Source organism: Emiliania huxleyi (assembly GCF_000372725.1).
Source record: "Emiliania huxleyi CCMP1516 unplaced genomic scaffold EMIHUscaffold_65, whole genome shotgun sequence".
Taxonomy (NCBI): Eukaryota; Haptophyta; order Isochrysidales; family Noelaerhabdaceae; genus Emiliania; species Emiliania huxleyi.
In genome coordinates this window covers 496,645-519,402 of record NW_005197128.1, presented here as the reverse complement: position 1 = coordinate 519,402, position 22,758 = coordinate 496,645, and the positions used below count along the sequence as shown (strand labels likewise).

General features: G+C 66.1%; 8 protein-coding genes across 8 annotated transcripts in view; 3 read left to right on the top strand and 5 right to left on the bottom strand.

Annotated features, from left to right (window-relative positions):
• Positions 1–1,447: 1,447 nt before the first annotated feature.
• On the bottom strand, positions 1,448–1,654 carry EMIHUDRAFT_215516 (hypothetical protein; the record flags this gene model as incomplete). Its single annotated transcript, XM_005763085.1, has 2 exons — positions 1,448–1,590; positions 1,633–1,654. 2 exons carry the CDS (start codon positions 1,652–1,654, stop codon positions 1,448–1,450), a joined length of 165 nt encoding a protein of 54 aa, XP_005763142.1.
• A 46-nt stretch (positions 1,655–1,700) lies between these two features.
• Positions 1,701–3,725, bottom strand: EMIHUDRAFT_215515 (hypothetical protein; the record flags this gene model as incomplete). Its single annotated transcript, XM_005763084.1, has 5 exons — positions 1,701–1,965; positions 2,162–2,202; positions 2,308–2,358; positions 2,548–2,634; positions 2,976–3,725. The coding sequence occupies 5 exons, from the start codon at positions 3,723–3,725 to the stop codon at positions 1,701–1,703; spliced, it is 1,194 nt and encodes a 397-aa protein (XP_005763141.1).
• Positions 3,726–3,921: 196 nt separating this feature from the next.
• EMIHUDRAFT_215514 (hypothetical protein) lies at positions 3,922–4,774 on the bottom strand (the record flags this gene model as incomplete). Its single annotated transcript, XM_005763083.1, has 2 exons — positions 3,922–4,334; positions 4,492–4,774. The coding sequence occupies 2 exons, from the start codon at positions 4,772–4,774 to the stop codon at positions 3,922–3,924; spliced, it is 696 nt and encodes a 231-aa protein (XP_005763140.1).
• A 522-nt stretch (positions 4,775–5,296) lies between these two features.
• On the bottom strand, positions 5,297–7,844 carry EMIHUDRAFT_437829 (hypothetical protein). Its single transcript, XM_005763082.1, has one exon. It carries the CDS (start codon positions 7,830–7,832, stop codon positions 6,375–6,377), a length of 1,458 nt encoding a protein of 485 aa, XP_005763139.1. The 5' UTR covers positions 7,833–7,844; the 3' UTR covers positions 5,297–6,374.
• A 1,284-nt stretch (positions 7,845–9,128) lies between these two features.
• On the top strand, positions 9,129–10,392 carry EMIHUDRAFT_358135 (hypothetical protein). The gene has a single exon (XM_005763081.1). The coding sequence runs from the start codon at positions 9,149–9,151 to the stop codon at positions 10,130–10,132; it is 984 nt and encodes a 327-aa protein (XP_005763138.1). The 5' UTR covers positions 9,129–9,148; the 3' UTR covers positions 10,133–10,392.
• Positions 10,393–13,082: 2,690 nt separating this feature from the next.
• Positions 13,083–16,768, top strand: EMIHUDRAFT_465220 (Farnesyltranstransferase; the record flags this gene model as incomplete). The annotated part of the gene is made up of 8 exons (XM_005763080.1): positions 13,083–13,529; positions 13,601–13,651; positions 13,820–13,882; positions 14,096–14,137; positions 14,212–14,316; positions 14,942–15,013; positions 15,238–15,367; positions 15,837–16,768. 8 exons carry the CDS (start codon positions 13,083–13,085, stop codon positions 16,631–16,633), a joined length of 1,707 nt encoding a protein of 568 aa, XP_005763137.1. The 3' UTR covers positions 16,634–16,768.
• Positions 16,769–17,198: 430 nt separating this feature from the next.
• Positions 17,199–17,957, bottom strand: EMIHUDRAFT_437825 (hypothetical protein). Its single transcript, XM_005763079.1, has 2 exons — positions 17,646–17,957; positions 17,199–17,578 (listed from the first exon to the last, which is right to left on the bottom strand). The coding sequence occupies exons 1-2, from the start codon at positions 17,896–17,898 to the stop codon at positions 17,334–17,336; spliced, it is 498 nt and encodes a 165-aa protein (XP_005763136.1). The 5' UTR covers positions 17,899–17,957; the 3' UTR covers positions 17,199–17,333.
• A 769-nt stretch (positions 17,958–18,726) lies between these two features.
• EMIHUDRAFT_452635 (hypothetical protein) overlaps positions 18,727–22,758 on the top strand; it is a gene marked incomplete at its 5' end in the record, with an annotated part of 4,847 nt that continues 815 nt past the window's right edge. The window contains 8 exons of the mRNA XM_005763078.1: positions 18,727–19,207; positions 19,448–19,572; positions 19,734–19,923; positions 20,170–20,416; positions 20,812–20,887; positions 21,017–21,292; positions 21,590–21,682; positions 22,232–22,648. Of these exons, the coding sequence (XP_005763135.1) occupies positions 18,727–19,207; positions 19,448–19,572; positions 19,734–19,923; positions 20,170–20,416; positions 20,812–20,887; positions 21,017–21,292; positions 21,590–21,682; positions 22,232–22,648 (1,905 nt within the window). The remainder of the gene's footprint in view (positions 19,208–19,447; positions 19,573–19,733; positions 19,924–20,169; positions 20,417–20,811; positions 20,888–21,016; positions 21,293–21,589; positions 21,683–22,231; positions 22,649–22,758) is intronic.

Here is a 22,758-nt window from a genome sequence, read left to right as displayed (position 1 = left end):
CAAGCTTGAGTAGATACTGTCGCAAGGGACGCAGGTGCGTCAGAACCTGAGCTGGAGTTCTCGTCTGAATGAGTGCTTCCTGGAGCCGCTGCAAGACCTGCGGGGTGCCCATGAGTATTCGCTTCCGAGTCTGGGCAACACCAAACTGCTCACAGCGGACGACAATGTGTTGCGGGAATGCGGTGTACACCTCGAACGCGTGGGCCTGCTCCAGGGTCCACGTCGCAGGCTCGGGTTGCAATCGCCTTGCGAGCGTGAGGCACCACTGCATTAGTGAGATCGTGCTCTCGACGCCTTCTTCAGTCCTGCAGCAGTTGGCTCTGGACACCCGCTTGCACTCCGGACTCATGTGCAGATGGTAAGGCCTGTTCCCCACAGCAGCTGTGAGAGCTTGCTGCAGCTCGGACAGTTCCCCACCGAGAATGATGCAGGCATGGTGCGCGCCAGGATGATTTGCTTTGTGCACGTCCAAGCACAGCTGGTTGCTATCGACAGCCAGCACACATTCCACGCCGGCCATAGCAGCTCCGTGGCTCACACCGCCAGCACCGCAGAACAAGTCAACGAGGCAGAGTGTATGTCCACTCGACCGCGCCGCACCTGCAGTGTGCATGCGCGACGTGGCACGCGTGTGCATGTCAGAGTCCACAAAATGTCAGGCGCGCCGTTGTTTCAGTTTGCGGTTACGACAGTCAGAAAAAACTCCATTCCTGTTGGTTGTGGGGCGGGGGGGGAGAACGATCGTTTTGGAGCGACCGTCGCATGCCACGATCTTGCCGCTGGCGCTGCCGACGCCGGGGCCTGGCCGGCCAGCGCGGCGGGGAGCCGGCGGGCGCTCCAACCTCCCATTCTCCCCCGCGATACATGATATACGTATATAACGTAAGTCGTAACACGCATTTTGTGTATCGCGCGCCTTGCGGGGGGGGGCGCGGAAAAGAGGAACCTCTTAGCGCCATCGCCCTGCGTCGTGAAGGCTGAAGCTTCCCCGTGCGCGGGTTACCCCGCACACGGGTCACTCAGCCATGGCGCATGGGGGGTCAGCCTGCCAGCCACGCATCCACGCAAGCGTGGTCCGCGCGCATGGGATACAGGCGTTCGCCAGACAGCGCAGAGGCTAGGCGACCGGCGACCGGGGAAGGGGACTAGCTCAAGGGCAACACAGCGTCACCAGCCGTTGGCGCGCAGAACGAGCGTCTGCGCCCCCCCCCCCCGGTTGGGACGAGTGCGCGACGCGGTGGACGAACAGCTCTCAATGTGGCCGGCAGCTCGCGCTGCCGGCGGGTTTCTTGGATGTATTTTGGTGATCGGCGTCTGCGTCTCTTCCAGCTTCCGCCAAGACTCTCCGCCGCGCGCGATCGAGCGCGCGAAAGCGCGAGGCGACACCGCGGCAGCTCCTCTCGACTCGAGGCGGCAGTAGAGCGCGCACGGCGCATCCCCCACCCAGTCAGCGGCGGTAGCGGTGGCGCTTGAAGTTGAAGTAGAGCTGCAGGATGCCCCGCTCGAAGCGGCAGCGGAAGCCGCGCTTGTGGTTGGTCTCCCACTCCTGGTTGACGATCTTGAAGGCGATGTCCTCGTACGGAGGGCCGCCTGAGGGGCGAAGGGCAGAGGCGGGTGAGGGCCATACTCTACAGCACCACGCCTTCTCGAGCATCGCATCGAGGCAGGGGCAGCGGCCATGTCGCGAGAAGACGGCGAGATCAAGCGGCCAGCGAGTAGGTGCGTGAGGCGTGGCTCTGCGGCATGACTAAGGGCGGTGCGCCGTGGAAGCGCAGGATGCAGGTGTCCGACGAGCCCGGGTCGGGCGAGAGGGAGTAGGTCGGCGTCTTGCGCCGGTCGATCAGGTCGGGGTAGAAGACGTTGAACTTGTACCCCTGCACCATCTTTGGCGGCGGGTTGTCGTGGTCGTAGTGCGTCTGGTTGTACTTGTTCCACTCGTACCCGGTGTGCACGCGGTTGAAGTACCTGCGGCCACAGGTGGGCTTAGGTGAGAAAGTGGCGGGGCGGGGGCGGGGGCGGGGGCGGGGGCGGGGGCGAGGGGAGTCAGCAGAGGCGTTGGCCACGCGCGCGGTGGGAGCGGCGGCTCGCGCCGAGGAGGGTGTGGGGGGAGGGGGGAGAGGGGGGGGGGGGAGGGGGGGAGGGGCCACGGCGGCCCTCGCACTTTGGCTTGCGCGGCCGGTACTTGTCGTGCCACCACTCGGCCTTGGAGGGGAGGGGAGGGGTGTGAGTGCAGGCAGCGCTGGATGAGGAGAGGTGGAGGGCTGGGGCGTGAGCACGCGGCTGGAGTGCCTTCTCCTCGACGGCCACCTCGACCGAGAAGCGAGCCTCGCCCGCCTCCATGCCCTTTCGCGCCTCCGCCTGCACCAGCCGCCCGTCGCCCTCCCCCTCCCCCTCCGCCGCCGCCCCGTCCGCCGGCCCCGTCGGCCCCGCCGCCGCCGCCGGCCCCGCCTTGGACGCAGCGAGCCTCGACGCGCTCCTCGCCCGGCGGCGGGCGGCCTGCAGGGCTGCGGCGTCCGACTCGGCATCGACAGCCTGCGACGCGTCCACCTGCCTCGCCGAGAGAGGCTCCGGGCTGTACCGCCCGTCCGCCTCCGCCTCCGCCGCCGCCTCGTGGGTGGCCAGCAGCTCCGACACCTGTTCACACCTCGAGGCGTGAAGAGACGCTGTTCACAGTGACGCCTCGTGGGTGGCCAGCAGCTCCGACACCTCTGCGCCCGCGCCGCCCTCCTCCTCCTCCTCCTCCTCCTCTGCCGCCGCCGCCACCGCCGCCGCGCCGGAGCTGCTGCCCGCCCCCGCCCCCCCGCCCCCGCCCGCGCCGCCCCCGGCCCCGCCGCCTCCCGCCCGCGCCACCTCTGCCTGCCTGCGCCGCATCCGACCGTGCGCGCCGCTCAGCACCGCGCGCGCGCGAACCAGCAGCAGCCGCGCGAGCACGGCGCCCCAGTAGTCGGCGTTGGGTCCTGCCGCGGAAGCTCGACGATCTGCCCCTGCAGCTCGTCCAGCTCCGCCGGCGACTTGCCGTCCAGCATCGCGTCGATCTCGCCCCGCACCTCTGCCGTCACCGTCGTGTCCCCCGACGACGCCTGCAGCGCGTCGTCGCAGACGAGGCCCATGGCGGCCCAAAAGTCGGCGTTGCCCGAGTCGAGGTCGGAGTGCCTCGAGATCTCTCCCTGCAGCTCGCGCAACTCCGCCTCGCTGCTGTGCTCAAACACCGCCAGCGGGTCCGGCACCTCGTTCGGCAGCAGCTCAGACGGCGCGGCGTCGCTCTCGAGCAGCGAGAGCCCTGCGGTGAGGAGGTCGACGAGGCGCGCGCGCCCCTCCTCGACGCGCCGCACCGCGCGCGAGCGCTCCTGCTGCAGCTGGAACTCGTCCTCGCGCCGCTGGTTGTCTGCAAACGCCATCTGCTCCCGCTCCTTGTCGAGCTGCCGCTTCTCCGCCTCCCACGCCTCGCGCTCGCGCTCGCCCTTCTCGCGCGACTCCTTGACCTTCTGCAGCTCCGCCGCCACCTCGTGCCGTCGCCGCTTGGCCGTCGCGCGCGCCTCCTGCTCGGTCGTGCCGTCGCGCGTCTGCTTCTTGCCCCACACAAACTGCTCATTCAGGTTCGGATCGTTGAACGGATTGGTGCTGTTCGAGTAGCCCGCCACGGTCTCCGCCTTGCGCGCCTCCTTGGCCGCCTTCTTGGCCAGGCGCCGCGCGCGCCGCTCCTCCTCCGTCTCCTCCCGCTGCATGGCGCGAGGCGCTTTCGGTTGTTGTCGCCCGTGGTGGAGCGAGCAACGGAAAAAAACCACGTCCGTTGTGAAGAGCTGGGGCGCGCCACCCAAGAACCTCGGTGTGCGGATCGGCAACGGCGCGACGCGTCGATTGACGATCTATGCTTTTGACCCATCAGTCTCCCAACATGTGATATTAGTCAAAGAACTCGCTTCACGGCGGTCCGCACGTGAGTCCCGCGGCGGCGCGCCGGATGAGAGGCAATGCCTCTCCACACTCCTCGGGAGCACACACACGGACATGCAGCGCGCACGCGGCCCAATGGCCGTGCACGAGCAACAGCGCGAGCGCCGCCAACCGCACCGACACTTTTGACCGCGTGCCGCACTTCCCGAATCCCTTCACACCCCACTGTCGCGCAATGTGCCGGCTCGTGTGCGGCTTCTGCCACGCCCACTCGAAAGCGAGCGCATCGCTCTTCGAGGAGAAGCCACGCACAACGAGCAGAATGCGCCACGGCCGTCCCGCGGCGGGCGCGCCACCTCCCGAGAGCTCGCCGTTGTGCTGGCGCAGTCGTCGGACGGGGTCGGGGCTCGCGCCGACGTAAGTCCTCCGACCGCTCTTGTCTCGCAGGAAGTAGACGCGCCACGCCGAATCCTACTCCTCCTCCCCCTCCTCCCCCTCCTCCTCAGCCTCGTCGTCGACGAGCGCGTTGCCGTCCCGCTCGGCCTCCTCGTCGCTGTCTCCGTCCTGCGCATGTCGTCTTGCAGTTTCGCCACTCACGGATCTCGTCGCGCCGCTCGTCGCGCCGGTGGGTCGAGCCGTCCGCCGAGCCCTGCTCGCCTCGCTGCGTCTGACCGTCGGCGACGAGCTGCATTCGGTTGACGTCACTGCCCTTGTGGATGTACTTCATCAGCTTGAAGAGGTATAGGATGACGTTCGTCGGGCTGCACACTAGCTCCACATTGATGTGCGACGTGAAGTACAGCAGGATCCACGGGTTATATGGCACGACCATGATGTCTGCGGCCCCGCGGCGGTAGGCCATGTATCCCTCCTCGGTCATGTGCGTGAACGCCGCAATCTCCTTCGGGTAGTGGTCCTTGCAGCCGTGGTGCCCCTTGCGTTTGCACCACGCGTCGGGCACGTGTGGACCGTGGTGGTGCCTGTGGATGAGCTTGCCGCCCCCCGTGTAGGTGTACGGGTGGAGGCTCCAGTGGTCGGGCGCATCCGCCGTCCCGGGCGAAAGCGGCTGCCTTGGCCACGGAGAGGACCTGTCGAACCAGTTGCTGCCCAAGAAGATCGAGGCGTGGGCGCCGGGGCAGTGAGAGGGTTTGCCCGCGTGCGAGCTCAGTTCTATGGTGTGTTGTCTGTTGAGCAGCGAAAAAAGGCAATTTCTGATGCGCGCCCCCGCGGGCCCGCGCACAGCGCGCGCACACACTACGCTCTCTCCCCTCTCTGACCACATGCCTCTGACCTCTCTGCTCTGTGTACTGTGACTACAGCAGCAAAACTGAACTCGTGAAAAAAGAAAGCGATGACGCGTCCACGAGTCACGACAGTGGCTTGCCCCACTGGCTTGCACTACTGCTTGCCCTACTACTTGCCCTACTCGCCCTACTAATACGCGTGTGTGGCTCCGCACACTCCGCCGCCATGCCGGAGCAGCCAGAGAAGAGGGGGAAGAAGAGGATGACCGACGCAGACGAGCCCAACGCGACTGTCGGTGCAACCGCAGAGCCGCTCAAGCGATCCAAGCGGAAGAAGAGCGACGCGTCGGCGGCGGCGGCTGCGACGGCCGCGGCCGCTGTGGCCGACGTCACCACAGCGGCCGCGGCCGCTGTGGCCGACACGAGCGAGGGCGCGAGGAGGCAGGCGGTCGGTGGCAACGGCAAGATGCGCTGCTACAACTGTGGCAAGATGGGGCACGCCAGCAAACAGTGCGACAAGCCAGCCGGACGAACCGCCTGCCACCTCTGCGGAGAGGAGGGGCACAAGGCGCGGGCCTGCCCTACTGCGGCACTGAGCGAGCCGGCCGCTGCACGCTGCTACAACTGTGGCGCGCACGGCCACCTGTCGGCGTCGTGCCCCAAGCCAAAGGCGGGAGCGGGCAATTGCCACAAGTGCGGCAAGCCAGGCCACACGGCGCGCTACTGCCGCGCCAAGCCACAGCCAGGCGAGGGCGCAGCGGTCGACGCGGCCGCCGCCGAGGCGCTGGTCGCGAAGCGCGCGGCGCTGAGGGCGGCCAAGGACTGGGCGGCGGCGGACGCCATCAAGTTGGAGCTCAAGGGGATGGGAGTGAGGCTGCGCGATGACGAGGGGACGTGGACGGCGTCGCTATGACAGGAGAGGAAATGGGGTGATGGAACATGTCTGAACGTGAAGCTGAAGGAATTATGCATACGAAAAACCGCCGAGAACGCCAGATAGCTTTTAGCTCTGAGCAGTACGCGCGCGGGCCCCGGGGGCGACCTCACGGCTCCTCGCTCCGCGTGCGCGCCACGAGCTGCGCAGAGGCCCTCGTCCCCTCGACCCCTCGTGCAGAGCACCAGGCCAGAGAGCGCACAGATGAGCGCCTCTCGTCGTCTCGAGCGCCTCGTAGAGCCCTCTGCCTCTCTGCGTGAGCGCGGGTGCCTCCTCGGGTGGTCGCTTCGCCAGGGCGCGGCTCAGAGATAGCACCGGATCTTCGAGTCGGCGTGGAGCCCTCTCCTCTCGGCGGGATCGACGCGGTCCCACCCCGTCCTCTTCGCCACCGCGGCGGGCATGCTCTCGCAATCGCCTCCGAGGGCGGCGGGCAGGTGGCAGGCCGGCGCGAGGGCGAGGAGGGCGGCCCTCGACGTGGCAGGCTTCTCGACGCGCATCCGGCCGCGGATGTCCTCGGAGAGCATACCCCTGACGGCGCCGAACGCGAAGGAGAAGATGGAGGGCGCGTTGACGCAGCTCACGGCGCCGATGAGGCTCGGGTAGCGGCTGTCGAGGCCGGCCACCTTGACAAAGTAGGTCGTGAGGAAGCGCATGTTGATCATGCTGAGCGAGAGCCCCTCGTAGCAGAAGACAAACGACATGCGCGTGAGCGAGCCGCTCGCCGCGGAGGTCGCGTCAGCAGCCGCCATGTTGTGCTCCATCAGCGCGACCATCGAGCCGAGAAAGCCGGCGCTGCTGACCGTCTCCATCACGCGGGTGGGGGAGAAGCCGTCGTGCAGGATGATGTTGAGCGGCCCGCCGTCTCTCGCACGTCCGTGCGCCGGGAAGGACTGACACACCGACAGGATCGCCCGCACGTCTGGGTGCAGGTCGAAGAGCGCCGCGCCGGCGAGCGCCTGTCGCCGCATCTCGACCGCCCCGATGGAGAGTCGCCAGCGCGTGGTGTCGTGGAGCCAGCGGGCGGCCGCCGCCTCGTCTCCCTTCTCGGCGAGGAGGAAGCGGAGCAGGTAGATGTCCGTGTGCGCGTCCACCTCGCCGCCCGCCCCCTCAAGCACGTCCCTCAGCCGCACGAGAGCCTCGCGGTTGGCGTGCAGCGCGGCGGCGAGCTCGCTGGTTGGGGGCGTCGCACAGGACTTAGCGGAGGCGTCGCACAGCTGGCCCTGGTCGGACGCCGGCGGAGAGGCGGGCGAGGCGGGAAGGCACTTTTGGAAGCACGAGCCGAAGCTCCTTTGCCACGACGAGCCACGAGGAGGAGGCTCCTTGGCAGCTCGCCTGGCCAGCGCAGGTGTCCGTGGAGCCTTCGCTACGTCATCCTCGACGAGACGCATGTAGTTGTAGGGCACCTTGCCAACGTCGCCCTGAGAGTTGCGCACGAGCCACCAGAGCTTGCTGTCGTCCAAGACCTCAAGCACCTCGTTCTTTCTTAGCGAGAGGTGGTGCCGATCGCGAGCTTGGAGGTCGCCGGCCGCCTCAGCCTTTGGGATCATCCGCTGATGCGGCCGATTGCGCTGCTCGCTTGCCACAGCATCCGTTCCGCCGTCCGTATCGGTGGCCGAGCTGCTCTTCAGGTAGGCGGTGGCACGGTGTGCAAAGGCTCGCCACACAACGAGCATCACCACGGCCAAGTGCAGGGCCGACACGGGTGACAGCGAGGCGTTGAGGTCGCTGCTGATCATCGTCCCTGTGTGTCCAAGGAACATGACAGATGTCTCCGAGATGTTTTTCTTTTTTTCATTTTTTTGAATCGTAATTCCCGGTTTGCGATATCCGAACGTGGCATTCGGTGATCAGATCACTACCGCCGAAACGCAAGAGCACTGCGACGGATCGGGCTCATGCTAGCATCCACCTCGCGGGCCGATGTTCTGTGGCCCACCCACCAGCACCACCCAGCCTACTCTGTGAATACGTATTCCACGTATTCCAAAACAGCTCTAGAATGGGTAGTATTTGTATTCAGCGGGGCACGCGCGGAACGCGCGTGCCGACTGTGTATAAGCTATAAGACTGTACGCGCACGCGCGCGTGCGAGCCGCGCGCGTGCGTGCGCGGCGCGCACCGTAAGGAGGTCCCGCGCGTGGCGTCCGACGTGCTCACAGCAGCGTCCCCACCGCCCACCCCCCCACACCGCCCCTGCCGCCGCCGCGCTTGCCTCACATCTTGAGGTCCCCCTCGTCCGAGCTGTCCGAGTCGGAGTCGGTGTCCCACTTCTCGACCGCCTGCTTGTAGCCGGCGGTCTGAAGCTTGCCCTTGAGGTGGAGCGCCTCGTGGCAGTAGACGCGCTTGTCGGCGACGGTGTGACCCATTTGCCCGCGCGCCGTCGTCTTGATTGCGGCCCCGTAGACGGACCAGTTGCGCTCGGCCGCCGACGCGCAGATGATAAACCGAAAGTTGTCGTAAAACGCGGGCGAAAGCAAAGCAGAGGGCGGGCGCTTTTTGCCGCAACGATGCCCGCAGCCTGTCGAGCAGCTTCCGCGGCGCCCATGCGCCGCGGGGTTGACCGACGGCCGCGCCTCTCGAGCCACCCGTGCCACGCGCGGCGACGCGCACCCCGCGCGCCAGTCGGCGCGCTGGCAGTACTGCACCAGCCAGCACGGCGTGGAGCAATGTACCGAAGGGCATTGTGTTGGGCGCCAGCCAGCATGCCTCAGCACAGAGCAAGAGCGCATGCTGCGCACCCTGGCACAGCACCAGCTCGCCTCCAAACAGGCGCTCTCACCACTGCACAGCACACCACGAGCACCCGCAGCTGCACTGCTCAACGCTGAAGCTCAGGAGGCTCCCCTTGTTGTCGCAGCTTTGTGCAGTGCAGCGTGCGAGCAGCGCAGCGCCAGGCCGACCACTGGCACGCCCGAGCGGCTGTGGGACGGAGGCCCGCCGAGCGAGTGCGAGCCGCATCGGCGGCATGTCTCCCGCCGCCGCGAGCGAGTGGCGCAAAAAGCGTTGCCGTTTTCCTTGAAAAAAGAATTTTCACTCCGCTTCACCTGCGAGCAAGGGCCGACACTTGCGAACACATATGGCCTCCTCCCCGGCGCGACCACCGCCGCCGGATGCTGCCTCGCTCGACCGCTCGCGCTCACCGCTCGTCGGCGCGGTCCGCTTCAGCGAGAATTTCTGGTTTGAAGCGCCCTCCGGCGGGTGGCGCAACGCCTACTCCTGGCTGCCGCCAGAGCCTGTGCCCTTGCGAGCCGTCATCATACTGTTTCACGGGTACGGCGAGCATGCGTTGCGCTACCAGCCGCTCGGCGAGGCGTGGGCGCAGCAGGGTCTGGCCGTGTACGCCATGGACCACGCGCGGCACGGCCACAACCTCGACAACACCGGCTTCACCGGCATGCGGCGGCTTCCCTTTGCAAACCTCGTCGGCGACGCGGTGGGCTTCATCGAGTATGTGCACGGGCGGCACGCCGCCGCGCCCTTCTTCCTGATGGGACACTCGATGGGCGGCCTCGTCGCGCTTCTCGCCGCGCTCCGCGTCCAGGAGCGCCACCGCTCGCTGGGCGGCTTCCGAGGCATGGTCCTCTCCGCGCCAGCGCTGCGAGTCGGAGGGCAGGGCCTCGTGCCACGCCACTCTGTCTACTCGCCGGCGTGGCAGGCGCTCACGCGGCTGCTCGACACGCTCTCGGCCGGCTTCTGGCCAAACACCGGCGCGCCGACGGCGCAGTGCACGACCACAAAGGGCTTCGGCGAGGCGAACGACGCGGACGAGCGGCACTTTGGCGGCATGATCTGCGCGGGCTGGGGCGTCCAGTTTGTCGACGCGTCCGAGTATGCCCTCTCTCGCGCCGCCGAGGTCCGCTGCCCGTTCTACATCTGCCACGGCGGCGCAGATGTCGTCGTCTTGCCGGCGGGCACGGCGGCGCTGCACGCGCGCGCGTCCACGCCGGCAGCGGACAAGGAGAAGGTCGTGTACCCCTCCCTTTTGCACGAGGCGCTCAACGAGCCGCAGCGGCACGAGGTGATGGAGGACATGCTGCGGTGGGTCCGGTCGAGACTCTGACCAGCGCGCGCTCCCCAGCCCAATATGTGTGTGTGCACGGGGCGCCCTGGCGAGGGCCGCAGAGACGCTCTCTTTCTTGTCTGTTGTCTCGCCGATATCGTGGAGCCTCGAGGCGATCGCGGGTCGGTGCGTCTGCGTCGTGCGTGTTTGCGTGTGAGAGAGAGCGTGTGTATGACTAGTCTCTAGGTAGGCTCGGAGCCACTGCGTGTGTGTGGCCCATTGGTGCTGCGCGCAGAACGACCATGCTCAAATTCTTAACAATCTATCGCACAGCCAACATGCTAAATACATCGTTGCGGGCCGGGCAGGAGAGTGCACAGAGCCCCTCTGGCCTGCGAGCGCCCCGAGCTGACCCGGCTCCCGGGAAGGCCAGAGCTATTCAAAAGACCAGGAAGACTCCCGTCCTCTGCGCGGTCTCTATCGTCCCGTCGCGTTGGCGCGCACAGACCTTGGCGGTCAGCACCCCCGTCCGACCGGCGTCGCCAAACGGTCCACCCGTGGGGCAGGGTGGGACGCCGGACGCGGCGAGCGCTTCTCTCTCCCGTTCCCTTGCCTCCTCGACTGCCTTCATCCGCCGGAGCGCCACAGCATCCCTCTCTGCCATCTGCCGCGCCTCAACCTCTGCCCGTTTCCTCAGGGCGACCACCCCACCCTCGGCGCGAGGTGCCTCGACCTCATCCAAGAGAGAGCTCAGGTCCGAAGCCGCTGGAGCGCCTGCGTTGGCAGGTCGGAGCGCGCCGAGCACAGCAGCGCCACAGACCGATCGTCGGCAGAGCTTGGCGGTGGGAGAGGCTAGAGCGGTGGTGGAGTAGAGGAGCGAGACCGCGAGAACCGAGGCCATTCGAATAGGTAATTCGCCGGTTCGGGCTTCGTTCAAGGTACGGGCCTTCTCCCTAGATCTACCTGACCTGCAGAGAGAGTCGAGGTTCTCGAGGATTTTAGCACGTACCAAACAAATCTCACCGGTCACATGAGGCCTGGAGCCCTGGTCCACGGGCGCCGAAATTAATGGCAGCCGCCTGGCGAGCGCAGGCGGGCGCTGCAGCCAGGCTGCACCGCTGTGGCGGCCTCCCCGCCAACCAAGGGACCAACCATCCATGCATGCGAGGGTGACCGTGGGCGGTCGGTCAGACTTTGCTGTTGGCGACGCAAGCTTCAAGAAGGCTGGCGGCGCCCCCCTTGGGTTCCGCGTTGCAGCGACGCCGCCCTCGGACGCGAGCTGCCTGCTGCACCAAATCCTCCTGGAGCACAGAGATTCAGCTTAGAGGCGGAGAGCGGCAGTTGGCATATAAATTGGGAGACCGAGTGGGGCGCGCGCACCAGACGCAGGACATATACGACAGCTTCTGCAGGATGAGAAGGGTCAGCAGCCGAGGTAGTCGAGGTTGAAGCGTTGAACCATATGCGTGTTCGTTCGTATCGACAAAGAGGAAGGTGCGCTGCACACCCTGGATCTCAGTCAGCTCCGCGGCCGCACGTTCACCACCTCATACGCGAGCCCGGGGACGGGACGCCGCGAAGCTACGACAAACTCCGATAAACAAACCGGCACCTTAATTACGTACGTTGAGCTGGTTCGAGACCTCGAGATAAATGCGAGAGGTTCGACCTCACAAGAATTTCGGCAAGCAACATACCAAACAACTTAACAACGAACCACGCATAAGCTTCTCGCGAAGACAAGGAGAAACGCGTCACCCGACGAGCAATACAATTATATGCACATTACCGCGCCACGTGTCACTTTGGCGGCCTGCGCCTCACTGACCATGTGCGTATATGGATTGAGAACAGTCAGGCTCGGTGGACACCGGCGCGGTATGGGTGGACGCACGCTGGAGCGACACGCACACACACAAACTCACAAGACACTCCGGACAGGGACTGAGGCCTCTCCGCTGGTCGCCACCGCGTTCATCAACCTCCCCCGCCAGGAGGCGAAGCAAGAAATCCAAAGGTGGTGCAAAATGGATATCTCAAGATTGGCCTTTACTTCGCGCACCTGCTCTCCGCCGCCGCCGCTTACCTGCTGGCACGCCACCGCCCCGCGTCGCTAACTCAAGGTCAAGCCTCCCTGCTGCATCGTCGCACCCCTGCCACATGACTCGATCGCCGTCGCTGCTACCGCCCTCTCCGCCGCCCTCGAAGGCGCCACCAGCATTACGGCCGCCTTTCTATCTCATTGATGCTGCCACCAACGCCACCTCCTCGATTCTGTGCCGCTGCAGCGGCGAGGCGCCGTCGCCACGATCGCCGCCAGCGCTGCTGAGAGACAGCCTCGGAGCGTCGCCGTGGCCGCGTTCTGGTCTGCCCACGCTTCCCTAAAACGTCTAGGACGAGCTCAGAGGCTAAGGGCGCATCCTGTGGGACCATCTAGCTCTACTGGGTCCGCGACGGCGGTCGGCGCACCCCCGTCTCGAACGTGTGTGCTCTCTGTCTGTCTGTCAGCTGTTTCGGCTAAGTCGTTCTGTACCGGATTTCAATGTTAGTGGCAAAACCGCGGAACCGAAAATGGCGTTTAATTTCGCGCACCTGCTGTCCGCCGCCTGCGGCGGCGCTCCGCGCCGCTTGGGGCGCCTGCGGCGCCCCTGGGGCGCGCGGGCCTGTTTTGGGGGGGGCTACCAGCACCAAAAAATTGCCGTTTTCCGCCGGCTTTGCCCGACCCGGTCCTCTCGTTGTGATCGGCAATCCTGCGGGGCCAACTACAATCAAGGAAAAATAAATAAACCAACGACCCAAGGGAGGGATGGGAGGACGGCACGCCGCCACCACACAGGGATTTTAACCGAGAAGGAACAGGCTAGTGTCTATCTGAAGGATGAAGTTACTTCAGGAAGTAACTCCTTCAGATAGACAACTAGGAATCGCACAACCATTTTCTCTCGCGACTGGGAGTACAGTAGCCACAGCCGGAGCGCCAGGCTCTGGGCGTTGCTGCGCGTCGCGAGACATGGCCACATCCTACACCCCGCACGCTCGGGACCAAACACTCCTCGAAGTGTACGACTACATCAATCAGGTGCCAGGCAAGGATGTGCGTGGCCGCCTCATCGACGCCTTCAACGCGTGGCTCCGCATCCCGGCCGATACGATCGGCGTGATCAAGGCGATCATCACGGAGCTGCACAACGCGTCGCTACTCGTCGACGACATCGAGGACAACTCCACGCTCCGCCGGGGCATCCCCGTGGCTCATTCCATCTACGGCGTGCCGACCACAATCAACTCGGCCAACTACGTCTACTTTCTGGCGCTCGAGCGGTGCCACCAGCTGGGGAACCCGGCGGCGATGAACATCTTCGTGCACGAGCTGCTCAACCTGCACCGCGGGCAGGGGCAGGACATCCTGTGGCGCGACAACCTCCGCTGCCCCACCGAGGAAGAGTACCGCCGCATGGTGCTTGCCAGTCCAGACGGCCTGAGAAGGGAGAACAGTGAAGATACGTGATCAGACGCCACCACCCATAGGTGCTCGACAAGACGGGCGGCCTCTTCCGGCTCGCAGTCGGGCTGATGCAGGCCTCCTGCGCCGCCGCCTCCCTCCAGCGCCGCCGCCCTCCCCGCCCGGCATGGCACCGCCGCCGCCGCCGCCCTCGCCGCCGCGGCCGTCGCCGCCGCCGCCGTCGCCGCCACCGCCCTCGCCGTCGCCCTGAGCCTGCGATGCCGCCGCCTCGTGTGCCACCGCAGGCCTTCTCGGCGAGCGAGGTCGACTTCACGCCGCTCGTCAACCAGCTCGCTCTCTACTTTCAGGCACATTTAATTTAATGTAGTTTAATTTAATTCGTCAACCAGCTCGCTCTCTACTTTCAGGCAGCTCACCCACGCACACGCACCGGGCCTCGCACTTTGAATGCCGTGCGGCTCCTGTCTTCCAGACGCGGAGTCGCGAGGGCTAGCCTGGCCCTTGCCCCGCCACCTCGTGCGTGTGGAGGTGTTTACCCCCCCCCTCTCCTCTCCTCTCAGATCCGAGACGACCTGATAAACCTGTCGAGCGACGACTACATGGCCGCCCAACGCGGAGAAGGGGCGCCCGCCACTGCCCACAGCTGTCTGCGAACGCCCCTCCTCTTGCTCTTTAGGCGAGCAAGTCGTACGCCGAGGACCTCACCGAGGGCAAGTTCTCCTTCCCGATCATCCACTGCATCACCTCGCGGCCCACACGCCGTAGATGCCAACAAAAGGAAGTCGATGCCGGACACACCCCTCACTCCATCGATGTCTGCTGCCTCTGCCTCCAGCGCGCTGCCCAACACGCTGCTCGGGCAATGGTGTCGCTCGGCAGTGTCGGCGGCAGGGAGTGCGCGTCCCGCTCACAGCGCCGCCCCTCTGCCCTCCGGCGCAGCCCGTCCGACTCGCAGCTGCTGCACATCCTCAAGAAGAGGACGGAGAGCGAGCCGATCAAGCGGTACGCCGTCGAGCACATGCAGGCGTGCGGGCAGCCTCGACTATACTCGAGAGTGACCCGAGATGACCCGAGATTACGCGAGATGTCACATGCAGGCGTGCGGCAGCTTCGACTATACTCGCGCGGAGCTGGGCAGGCTCAAGCACGAGGTGAGCCGAGAGGAGCCGAGAGGAGCCGAGAGGAGCCGAGAGGAGCCGAGAGGAGCCGAGAGGAGCCGCAGTTGTCCCGAGAGGAGTGTTCCAGGGGGACGGTGCTGCGGAGAGGGCGGAGCAGCTGGCTCACGGTGCGAACGGCGTCTCTTCACCCAATCACACAACCCAGCTCACTCCGGATGGTCGAGAGCGGACAGATAGCGATCGACAGCGATCGACAGCGTCTCTTCACACGCCTTCCCCGCGGGCAAGGTGCTGCTCGAGGTGGAGCGGCTCGGCGGGCACGAGGAGCTGGTGTCGCTCCTCGAGTACCTCGACCGGCAGGCGCGGGACTCACTTCCTAGACACTTCCTAGACACTCCTGAGACACTTCCTCGAGTACCTCGACCGGCAGGCGCGGGACTCACCCACGTCACTGGGCCTTGCCCATTGACACTGACTGCCGTGCCGGCTCCTGCCCGTGTCTGGGTGTGGAGATGCGAGTCGGCTGCCCGGCCGTTGCCCAACCACCCCTTGTGTGCGGAGAAGTTTACCGGACCTTCCCTTAGGTGCGGACCTCGGAGCCGGCGGGCGGCGGCGCGGGCGGCGGCGCCCAACCGGCGTCCCCGCGGCGTGCCGCAGAGGCGGGAGGCGGCGGCGCGGCGGCGAGCGCGCCGAACGTCGAGCACCGCGTGGATAGTTTATGAGCCCGCATTCGAGCGCGACCGGGATTTCTAAAATCGCTTTTCTTGCTTGCCTTTCTCCGCCTTCTGGCTGTGGCTCAACAAAGAAAAACTGCGCCGCAAACCCATCACCCTTGGGTTTCTTGCCGTCGTCCCCTCCCAGCTGTGCAGGGGCCCGCCCCGCACAAAGCGGGTCCCCGTGAAAGAGGTGGATGCAAACTCCACTCTCCCCACTCGACCCACTCTCTCGCTTGCTGGTGCACGTCGCGCTGCCAACTCGTTGCAACTATATGCGCCGTGTCCTCGGCCTCGGCGCTGCTGCCACCGCTGCGGCCGTAGCGCACTTTCTCAACGAGCGCATCGTTGAGGCCCGGGCGACAAGAATTGAGCGGCTTCGAGCGTGCGGCCACCTCGATCAGATTTGCCGAACACCATCAGGAGACCTCGCCACGCATCCTCCTTTGACAGGCCGATCGTGGTGACAGGCCTGCTTGACGACTGGCCAGCTCGTGAGTGGACCTTCGACTCGCTGCGCAAACGTATTGGACAAGCGCTGGTCGACACAGGCTCATCGACCGGCGGAGTTCCTTTCTACCTCGTCGCCGCCAACGCGCAGCGTGGGCGATCTGGCACTGCGGATCTGGCACTGTACGTCTTCGACTCGGACTTTAGCGCCGATTCTGGCAAGTCCTGCCTTCTCGAAGACGTGGATCGTCTGCCGACGCTCACACGAGGCAGCGTCTGCGAGGCGGGCGCGGCTGCCGAGCACGACGACCGACCTGTATGGCGCTGGCTGCTTGCGGGCCCAGAGGGCTCTGGAACGCTCATCCACCAGGATCCATGGGGCTACACTTCGTGGAACGCACTCTTCGTGGGCGACAAACGGTGGATCCTCTTCCCGCCCTCGGTGCCACGCGAGACGCTCCACCCTCCGCGCACCGATCTGATCGGGCGCGCCGCTGCATGCCTCGGGCTGCACTTGCCGCGCGGCGCGTGCGAATTCATGGACGAAGTGCTGCCAGCTCTCCGCGGCCAGGGCCTTGGCGAGGTCGACTTGGTGCAGCGGCCGGGCGAGGTGATCGCGTTCCCTGCTGGCTGGTGGCACGCCGTCGTGAACCTCGACGCGACGCTGGCATGGACGGAGAGCTTCATGCGAACGCGCGACCTCGCCTCGATCACGCATGCCTTGCGCAGAGGCGGGTTGGGCGACTTTGCGAATGTGGTGCAGGACGAGGCCACAGCCACCTCTGTGGTGCAGGACTTGCCGCTCGAAAGAAAATGAATTCGGGGCGGCACAGGGGCTCGCACATGCACATGCACATGCTCATGCGCATGTCCCTAAATCCCATCTCGTCTCAGAGTTTGACCGTTTTATTTATTTATTTGGGCTCGCTCTCGAAACTGTGATCGTGAATGTCCTTGAACGATTAGGTCCGGGGCACAGACCAGTACGATCCCGCTCATTCATGATCATGTGTTATGACTTATGTGTATATTGTGTATTGCATGTCTTGGTACTTAAATAAATAAAAGGGACACCTCTACTAGGAGATGGGTAAAAAGGAACAGGTCCCCGCCCTGCGGTCTTTGTGCAGGGTTCTTTGTGGGTGTGGTCGGCGACTAGCCGGGGTCGTCCTCCCGATTGGGGACTAGCACTAGCCGTCTTCCACATGGTCCCTCGGGTCCCTGCTGCTCCTAATCTCGTCGTACATCCTCCTGCTGATCTCCGCAACATGTCTTGGTACTTGGTTTCTGTTTACTCTCTTGTTTTCCGAACCGACTCTCCACAAAGGTGTGAATGCGGGGAGGGGGGGCTTGCGCGCGTGCTGAGGAGAGGCTGCTGCACCGCCGCAGACTGCAGATACAGTACCTCACAAACAAAACTACACAAACCACGCGGCGCGCGCACCGACGGAGGTGTCCGCCTGTCGTGTGTCGAGTCGGGCACAGTATACACTGACGTAGCTTGGCGCAAGCGCCCGCTAATAGGGCACAGCCATCGCCTGCGGCACCGGCGCGCTGATCTCGAGGTGGGCGAGGATGGCGTCCACCTTTGAGTTGAGGGCCGCCATGTCGGACTGGACCTTCATGATCTCCGTCAGCTGCTGCTCCGCGCGCTGGATCTGGCCAGTGTCGCCGCGCGTCTTCATCCGCTTCTTGAGCTCCTCGACGATCTCGGCGACGAGCTCCTCCTCGCAGTTGCAGCCCGGCTGCATAGCGCCCAGGCCTACGGGTGCGCGACGGCGAGGTCGGTGCCGACGTGGGGACGGCGGGAGAGGCGGCGACGTCCGCACCGGAGCTCACTCCGACGCAGCAGCCACAGGTCGAGCTCTTGTCTACCGAGCCGAGCTCTCCGTAGGGCCGCCGCTGCGTGTTGGTGTCGCACATGGTCGAGGTGATCAGTACGGCCTCCTCTGGCTCAAGGATAAGCTGCTGCTTGTTCATTAGCGCGCACGGCCAGCCGCACATGGCGGCGATGGTGTTGGCGAGCGTGTTGGTGACGTCATACTCCTTGCGTTCGAAGGGCTGCTGGATGGGAGCGGACATGCTGAACTTCGCCGAGCGCTAAAGGCCGGCGCTTTGTTTGGAGCGAGCAAGCAAGGGGGCGGAACTGCTCGCAACGATTTTTTTCGCTTCTAGCTCTTGCGTTTTTGCGGGGTCTTCTAATGTCGGCCAACCCTCCTCGACGCCTTACGAACCCCACCTTGCGAACCAGGCCCCGGTACCACACAGGCAAAAAAATGAGGACGCACAGTGCTCTTGCAGAGGCGGTTAGTGGTGCACTAACCCCGAGAAACCCTTCGGGTCACTCCTCATCGCAAACCCTGTCAGCAGTCCTCCTCCGCGAATGTACCGTCGGGTACTTATTTTAAGATGAGGTAAACAGCAATAGATCCGGGTGCAGTGCCGGATCAGTTCCTGGAGCCAGGGGGACCGATTCGCGCTTGCCAAGGGACCAATTGCTGGATCCTGGAAGCCTGCGCAGCCTGCGCTCCGGCCGGCAGAGGGCTTGCGACCCGTGGCAGGGTGACAGCCCGCCGGTGGGCGAGCCAAACTCTGGCGGAGGCAGCCCGCTCAGCCCCAGGCGCCCCTCGAACCGGAGGGTGGTCTGCCGCCGCTGCGCGGTCGGCGCGCCGAGGGCGGGAGACATGAGCTTCGCGCCACAGGTGACCTGGGTGGGTGGGGGACCGATTCTCAGCAAGTTTGGCAGGACGGGCACTGTGAAGGATCGATTGCTGTACAACGAGGGACCGATTCCGTGAGGGCTGGGTATCGATTAGGCCGCTTCAGGGCCGGATCTATTGCTGTTTACCTCATCTTAAAATAAGTACCCGACGGAAAAAAAGGCCGTCGCGGCCTCGAGGACGCTTCACGATGGGCGGCTCCGCGGCCTCGAAGAAGGGTACCGTGGCCAAGAAGCGCCTCGACAAGTTCTACTACCTCGCCAAGGAGCGCGGCTACCGCTCGCGCGCCGCCTTCAAGCTGCTGCAGCTCGACAAGAAGTATGAGTTTCTCGGGACCGCGACCGGCGTCGTGGATCTGTGCGCGGCGCCCGGCTCGTGGATGCAAGTGGCGCGGCAGTTCATGCCCAAGGATGCGCTGTGCATCGGCATCGACCGCGCGCCCATCAAGCCCATCCCAAAGTGCGTGGTGCTCCAGGAGGACATCACGACGCAAAAGTGCCGCGCCGCGGTGAAGCGGGAGCTTAAGGCGCACGGCGGGTCGGGCGCGGCGATCAACGTGGTGCTGCACGACGGCGCGCCGAACGTGGGCACCTCGTGGCTTCAAGATGCCTTTGGCCAGAACGAGCTCACTCTGCTCGCCCTCAAACTGGCAGTCGACGTGCTCGCGCCTGGTCCGAGAGCCTTCCGAGACACCTCCGAGAGCCTTCCGAGACACCTCCGCGGGCCTTAGCTCCGAGAGCCTTCCGAGTCGGCGTCGCCTTCCGAGGCGGCTCAGCAAACCTCCGCGAGCCGCGCGAGACCTCTCCGCGAGACTGCCGAGACATAAACACGCACGTGCACACACAATGCCCCATCGTCTGCGCTCCCGCCCTCTGCATTGTGCGCCCAGCACATCCCGGCTCGCTCCGCAGGCGGCACCTTTGTGACCAAGATGTTCCGGTCGGCCGACTACCAGTCGCTGATGTGGGTCTTCGGCCAGCTCTTCGGCAAGGTCGAGGCGACAAAGCCGCAGGCATCGCGAAACGAGTCGGCCGAGGTGGGCGGCTCTACCCGAGAGTACCCGAGAGTACCCGAGAGTTACCCGAGATTGCGAAACGAGTCGGCCGAGGTGGGCGGCTCTACCCGGCGCTGCCCCTGCCGCTGCCCCGCACACGCCCTCTCGCTGCCGCTTCCAAGCCCTCCTGCTGCTCGGTGCAGATCTTCGTCGTCTGCCGCGGCTTCAAGGCGGTGGCCATTGACCCCAAGTTCCTCGACCCGAAGCACGTCTTCTCCGAGGTGGACGAGGCCGAGGGCTCCAAGCAGCCCAACGTGCTGCAGCAGAAGAAGGGCAAGAAGGCGCCCGCCGAGGGCTACGCGGCGACCGGCCAGCTGCTGCACTCGCAGGCGCGTCTCTCTCTCTCTCTCTCTCTCTCTCTCTCTCTCTCTCTCTGCCACTCTCTGCCTCTCTCTCTCTCTCTCTCTCTCTCTCTCTCTCCTCTCTCTCTCTCTCCCTTCCTCTCCCTTCCTCTCCCTTCCTCTCCCTTCCTCTCCCTTCCTCTCTCTCTCTCTCTCTCTCTCTCTCTCTCTCTCTCTCTCGGACCCCTCCCCGGACCCCTCCTGCAGGCGCGCGTCGTCGACTTCGTGCTCGGACCAGCGCCCGTCAAGCTGCTGGGCGAGGTCAACGCGCTGGTCTGGGACGAGAGCGGCGAGTGCTCCTTCTGGCGCGGCCTCAAGGCCACCAAGCCTGAGGTGCTCGAGGCGTGCTCCGACCTCAAAGTGCTCAACAAGACGGAGCTGCGCAAGCTGCTCGCCTGGCGCGGCAAGGCGGCGCAGCCTAGAGGGCAGAAAGACGGGCAGACAGACCCGCGGGAGGGGACGCGTGCCCCGCTGCACACGCGACCGTGTTCGTACCCCTCGCAGCCCCGCGGTGCTCTGCACACACAGCACGAGACCATGCTCACGCCTGACGTTGGCGTCTCCGAGCTGTAGGCTGCCGCGGCGTGGGAGAAGGAGCAGCGGGCGGCGGCCGGCGGCGACGGCGAGGGCGGCAACGGCGGCGACGGCGACGCCGCGTCCGATTCGGAGGCGGAGGCGGTGCGGGAGGAGGAGGAGATCTCGGAGCTGCAAAAGCTGGCCGACCAGCGCGCCAAGGGCGCCAAGCGGCGCGCCACAGCAGCAGCAGCAGTAGCCGCAGCAGCAGCAGCAGCAGCAGCAGCAGCAGCAGTTGAGTAGCAGCGGTAGCCCGTACCGGTGTGTGCCAGTACCGCTGTCGCCAGCACCGGTCACTGCCCGCCAGGCGCGCCGCGGAGGCCAAGGCCAAGTTCCGCGAGCGGCTCGCCCTCAAGATGGAGCACCCGGGGGACCGACTCGACGTGCAGGAGAGGGCTCGAGGGAGTGCTCGAAAGAGTGCCCGAGATGACCAGAGAGGACCAGAGAGGACCCGAGATGACCCGAGATGACCCGAGATGACCCGAGATGACCCGAGATTGCTCGGCGTGCAGGAGGAGCTCGAGCTCTTCTCGCTCGCGCGCGTGCGCGGCGACGGCTCGATCGCCGCGCTGACGGAGGGCGCGGCGCCGGACGAGGTGGCAGACGTGGACGAGGACGAGGACGAGGAGGGGGGGGGGTTGCCTGCGGGCGGGGAGGCGGGGTCGGAGGAGGAGGAGGAGGAGGAGGGGGACGAGTACACCGCGCGGCTCGACGCGGAGCTCGAGTCGATGCACGCCGAGTACCGCGAGCGGACCCGCAGGCGGGCGGTGCACCTCATCGAGGAGCAGGCGCGCGGCAGACACTTCCGAGACACTTCCGAGACACGTCCGAGACGCTTCCTAGACACGTCCGAGACACGCCCGAGACACGTCCGAGACACGCCCGAGACCCTTCCGAGACCAGATACACTCTCGCAGCCACCCGTCGCAGAGCTGGTCTTCCCTCGCCCCCCCGCCACCGCCCCAACCCGCCGATCGCACGTCCGCGCGCCGGCCGGCACCTCCGCCTCCCCTATCGCCGCCACCGCCCTCGGCACCCGTCCCCCTCTGGCACCCGTTGTATATATATGTTTATATCCCCCCCAGGCGGACGGGCCAAAGTCGAAGAAGCAGCAGCGCGAGGCGAGGCTCGACGCGATCCGGAACGCCGACGTCGACCCCGAAGAGCTCGCGCGGCAGGTCCCTCCTCTCGGCCTCTCTCCTCCTCCTCTCGGCTCCTCGGCTACTCTCGGCTCCTCTCGGCTCCTCTTCTCCTCTCGGCCACTCCTCTCCTCTCGGCCACTCTCGTCGACCCCGAGGAGCCCGCGGCAGGTTGCTGCGCGCGAGGCTAAGGCCGCCGCAGACGCTTCCGACGACGACGACGACGACGACGACGCGGCCGGCGGCGGCGAGTCGAGTGAGGACGAGGCGGAGGGCGGCGGGCCGAACTCGCTTCTCGTGGGCGGGCCGAGCCGGTCGGAGCGGCGGACGGAGGCGGACGCGCGCACGTCGCGCTGGTTCCAGGACCCGCTCTTCGCGGGGGCGGGCGAGGCGGACGAGGACGACGACGCGGAGGAGATTGCCCGGATGGCGGCGGCGGCGCGCGCCAAACGCGCCGGCAAGGCGCCCGAGGCTACGGCGGGCGGCGCGGCGCCGGGCGGCGCGGCGGGCGGCGCGGCGGACGGCGTGGCGGACGGCGTGGCGGGCGGCGCGGCGCGCTCGAAGCGGCGGCGTGGCAAGCGCGGCAAGGCCACGGCCGCGGCCGACGCTGCCGCTGCGGCCGATGCGGAGCGCGCGAGGAGCGCGGCGGAGGCGGTCGCACGGCAGTTTAGCGGCGGGGGCAGCGGGGAAGGGGTTCCGGAGGCGAGCAGCCAGTACGTTGACCTCGAGCAGGACGGCGTGGCGCGGAAGCATGTGGGCGGCCGGTTCGCAGAGTACGACTCGGAGGACGAGGACGAGGACAAGCCGACGCACGCAGAGTCGGCGGCCGCGGCGATCGAGCGGCAGGCCGAGGCGATGGTGCTGGGTGCGATGCTGCTTCGGCCCGACAAGCGGCGGCGGCTCGAGGACGACGGGTACAACCGGCACGCCTTTGCAGACAAGGGGCTGCCGCAGTGGTTCCTGGACGACGAGCGCCGCTTCGCGCACGCCGAGGGCTACGGCGAGGTGGAGTTGCCCGAGGAGCAGGCGTGCAAAGGGCCAGCAGCCTCGCCCCGCCACCGCCTCGCCGACCCTCCTCCTCTCACCCCCACGAGCCTCCGCCCTCTCCCATTCCC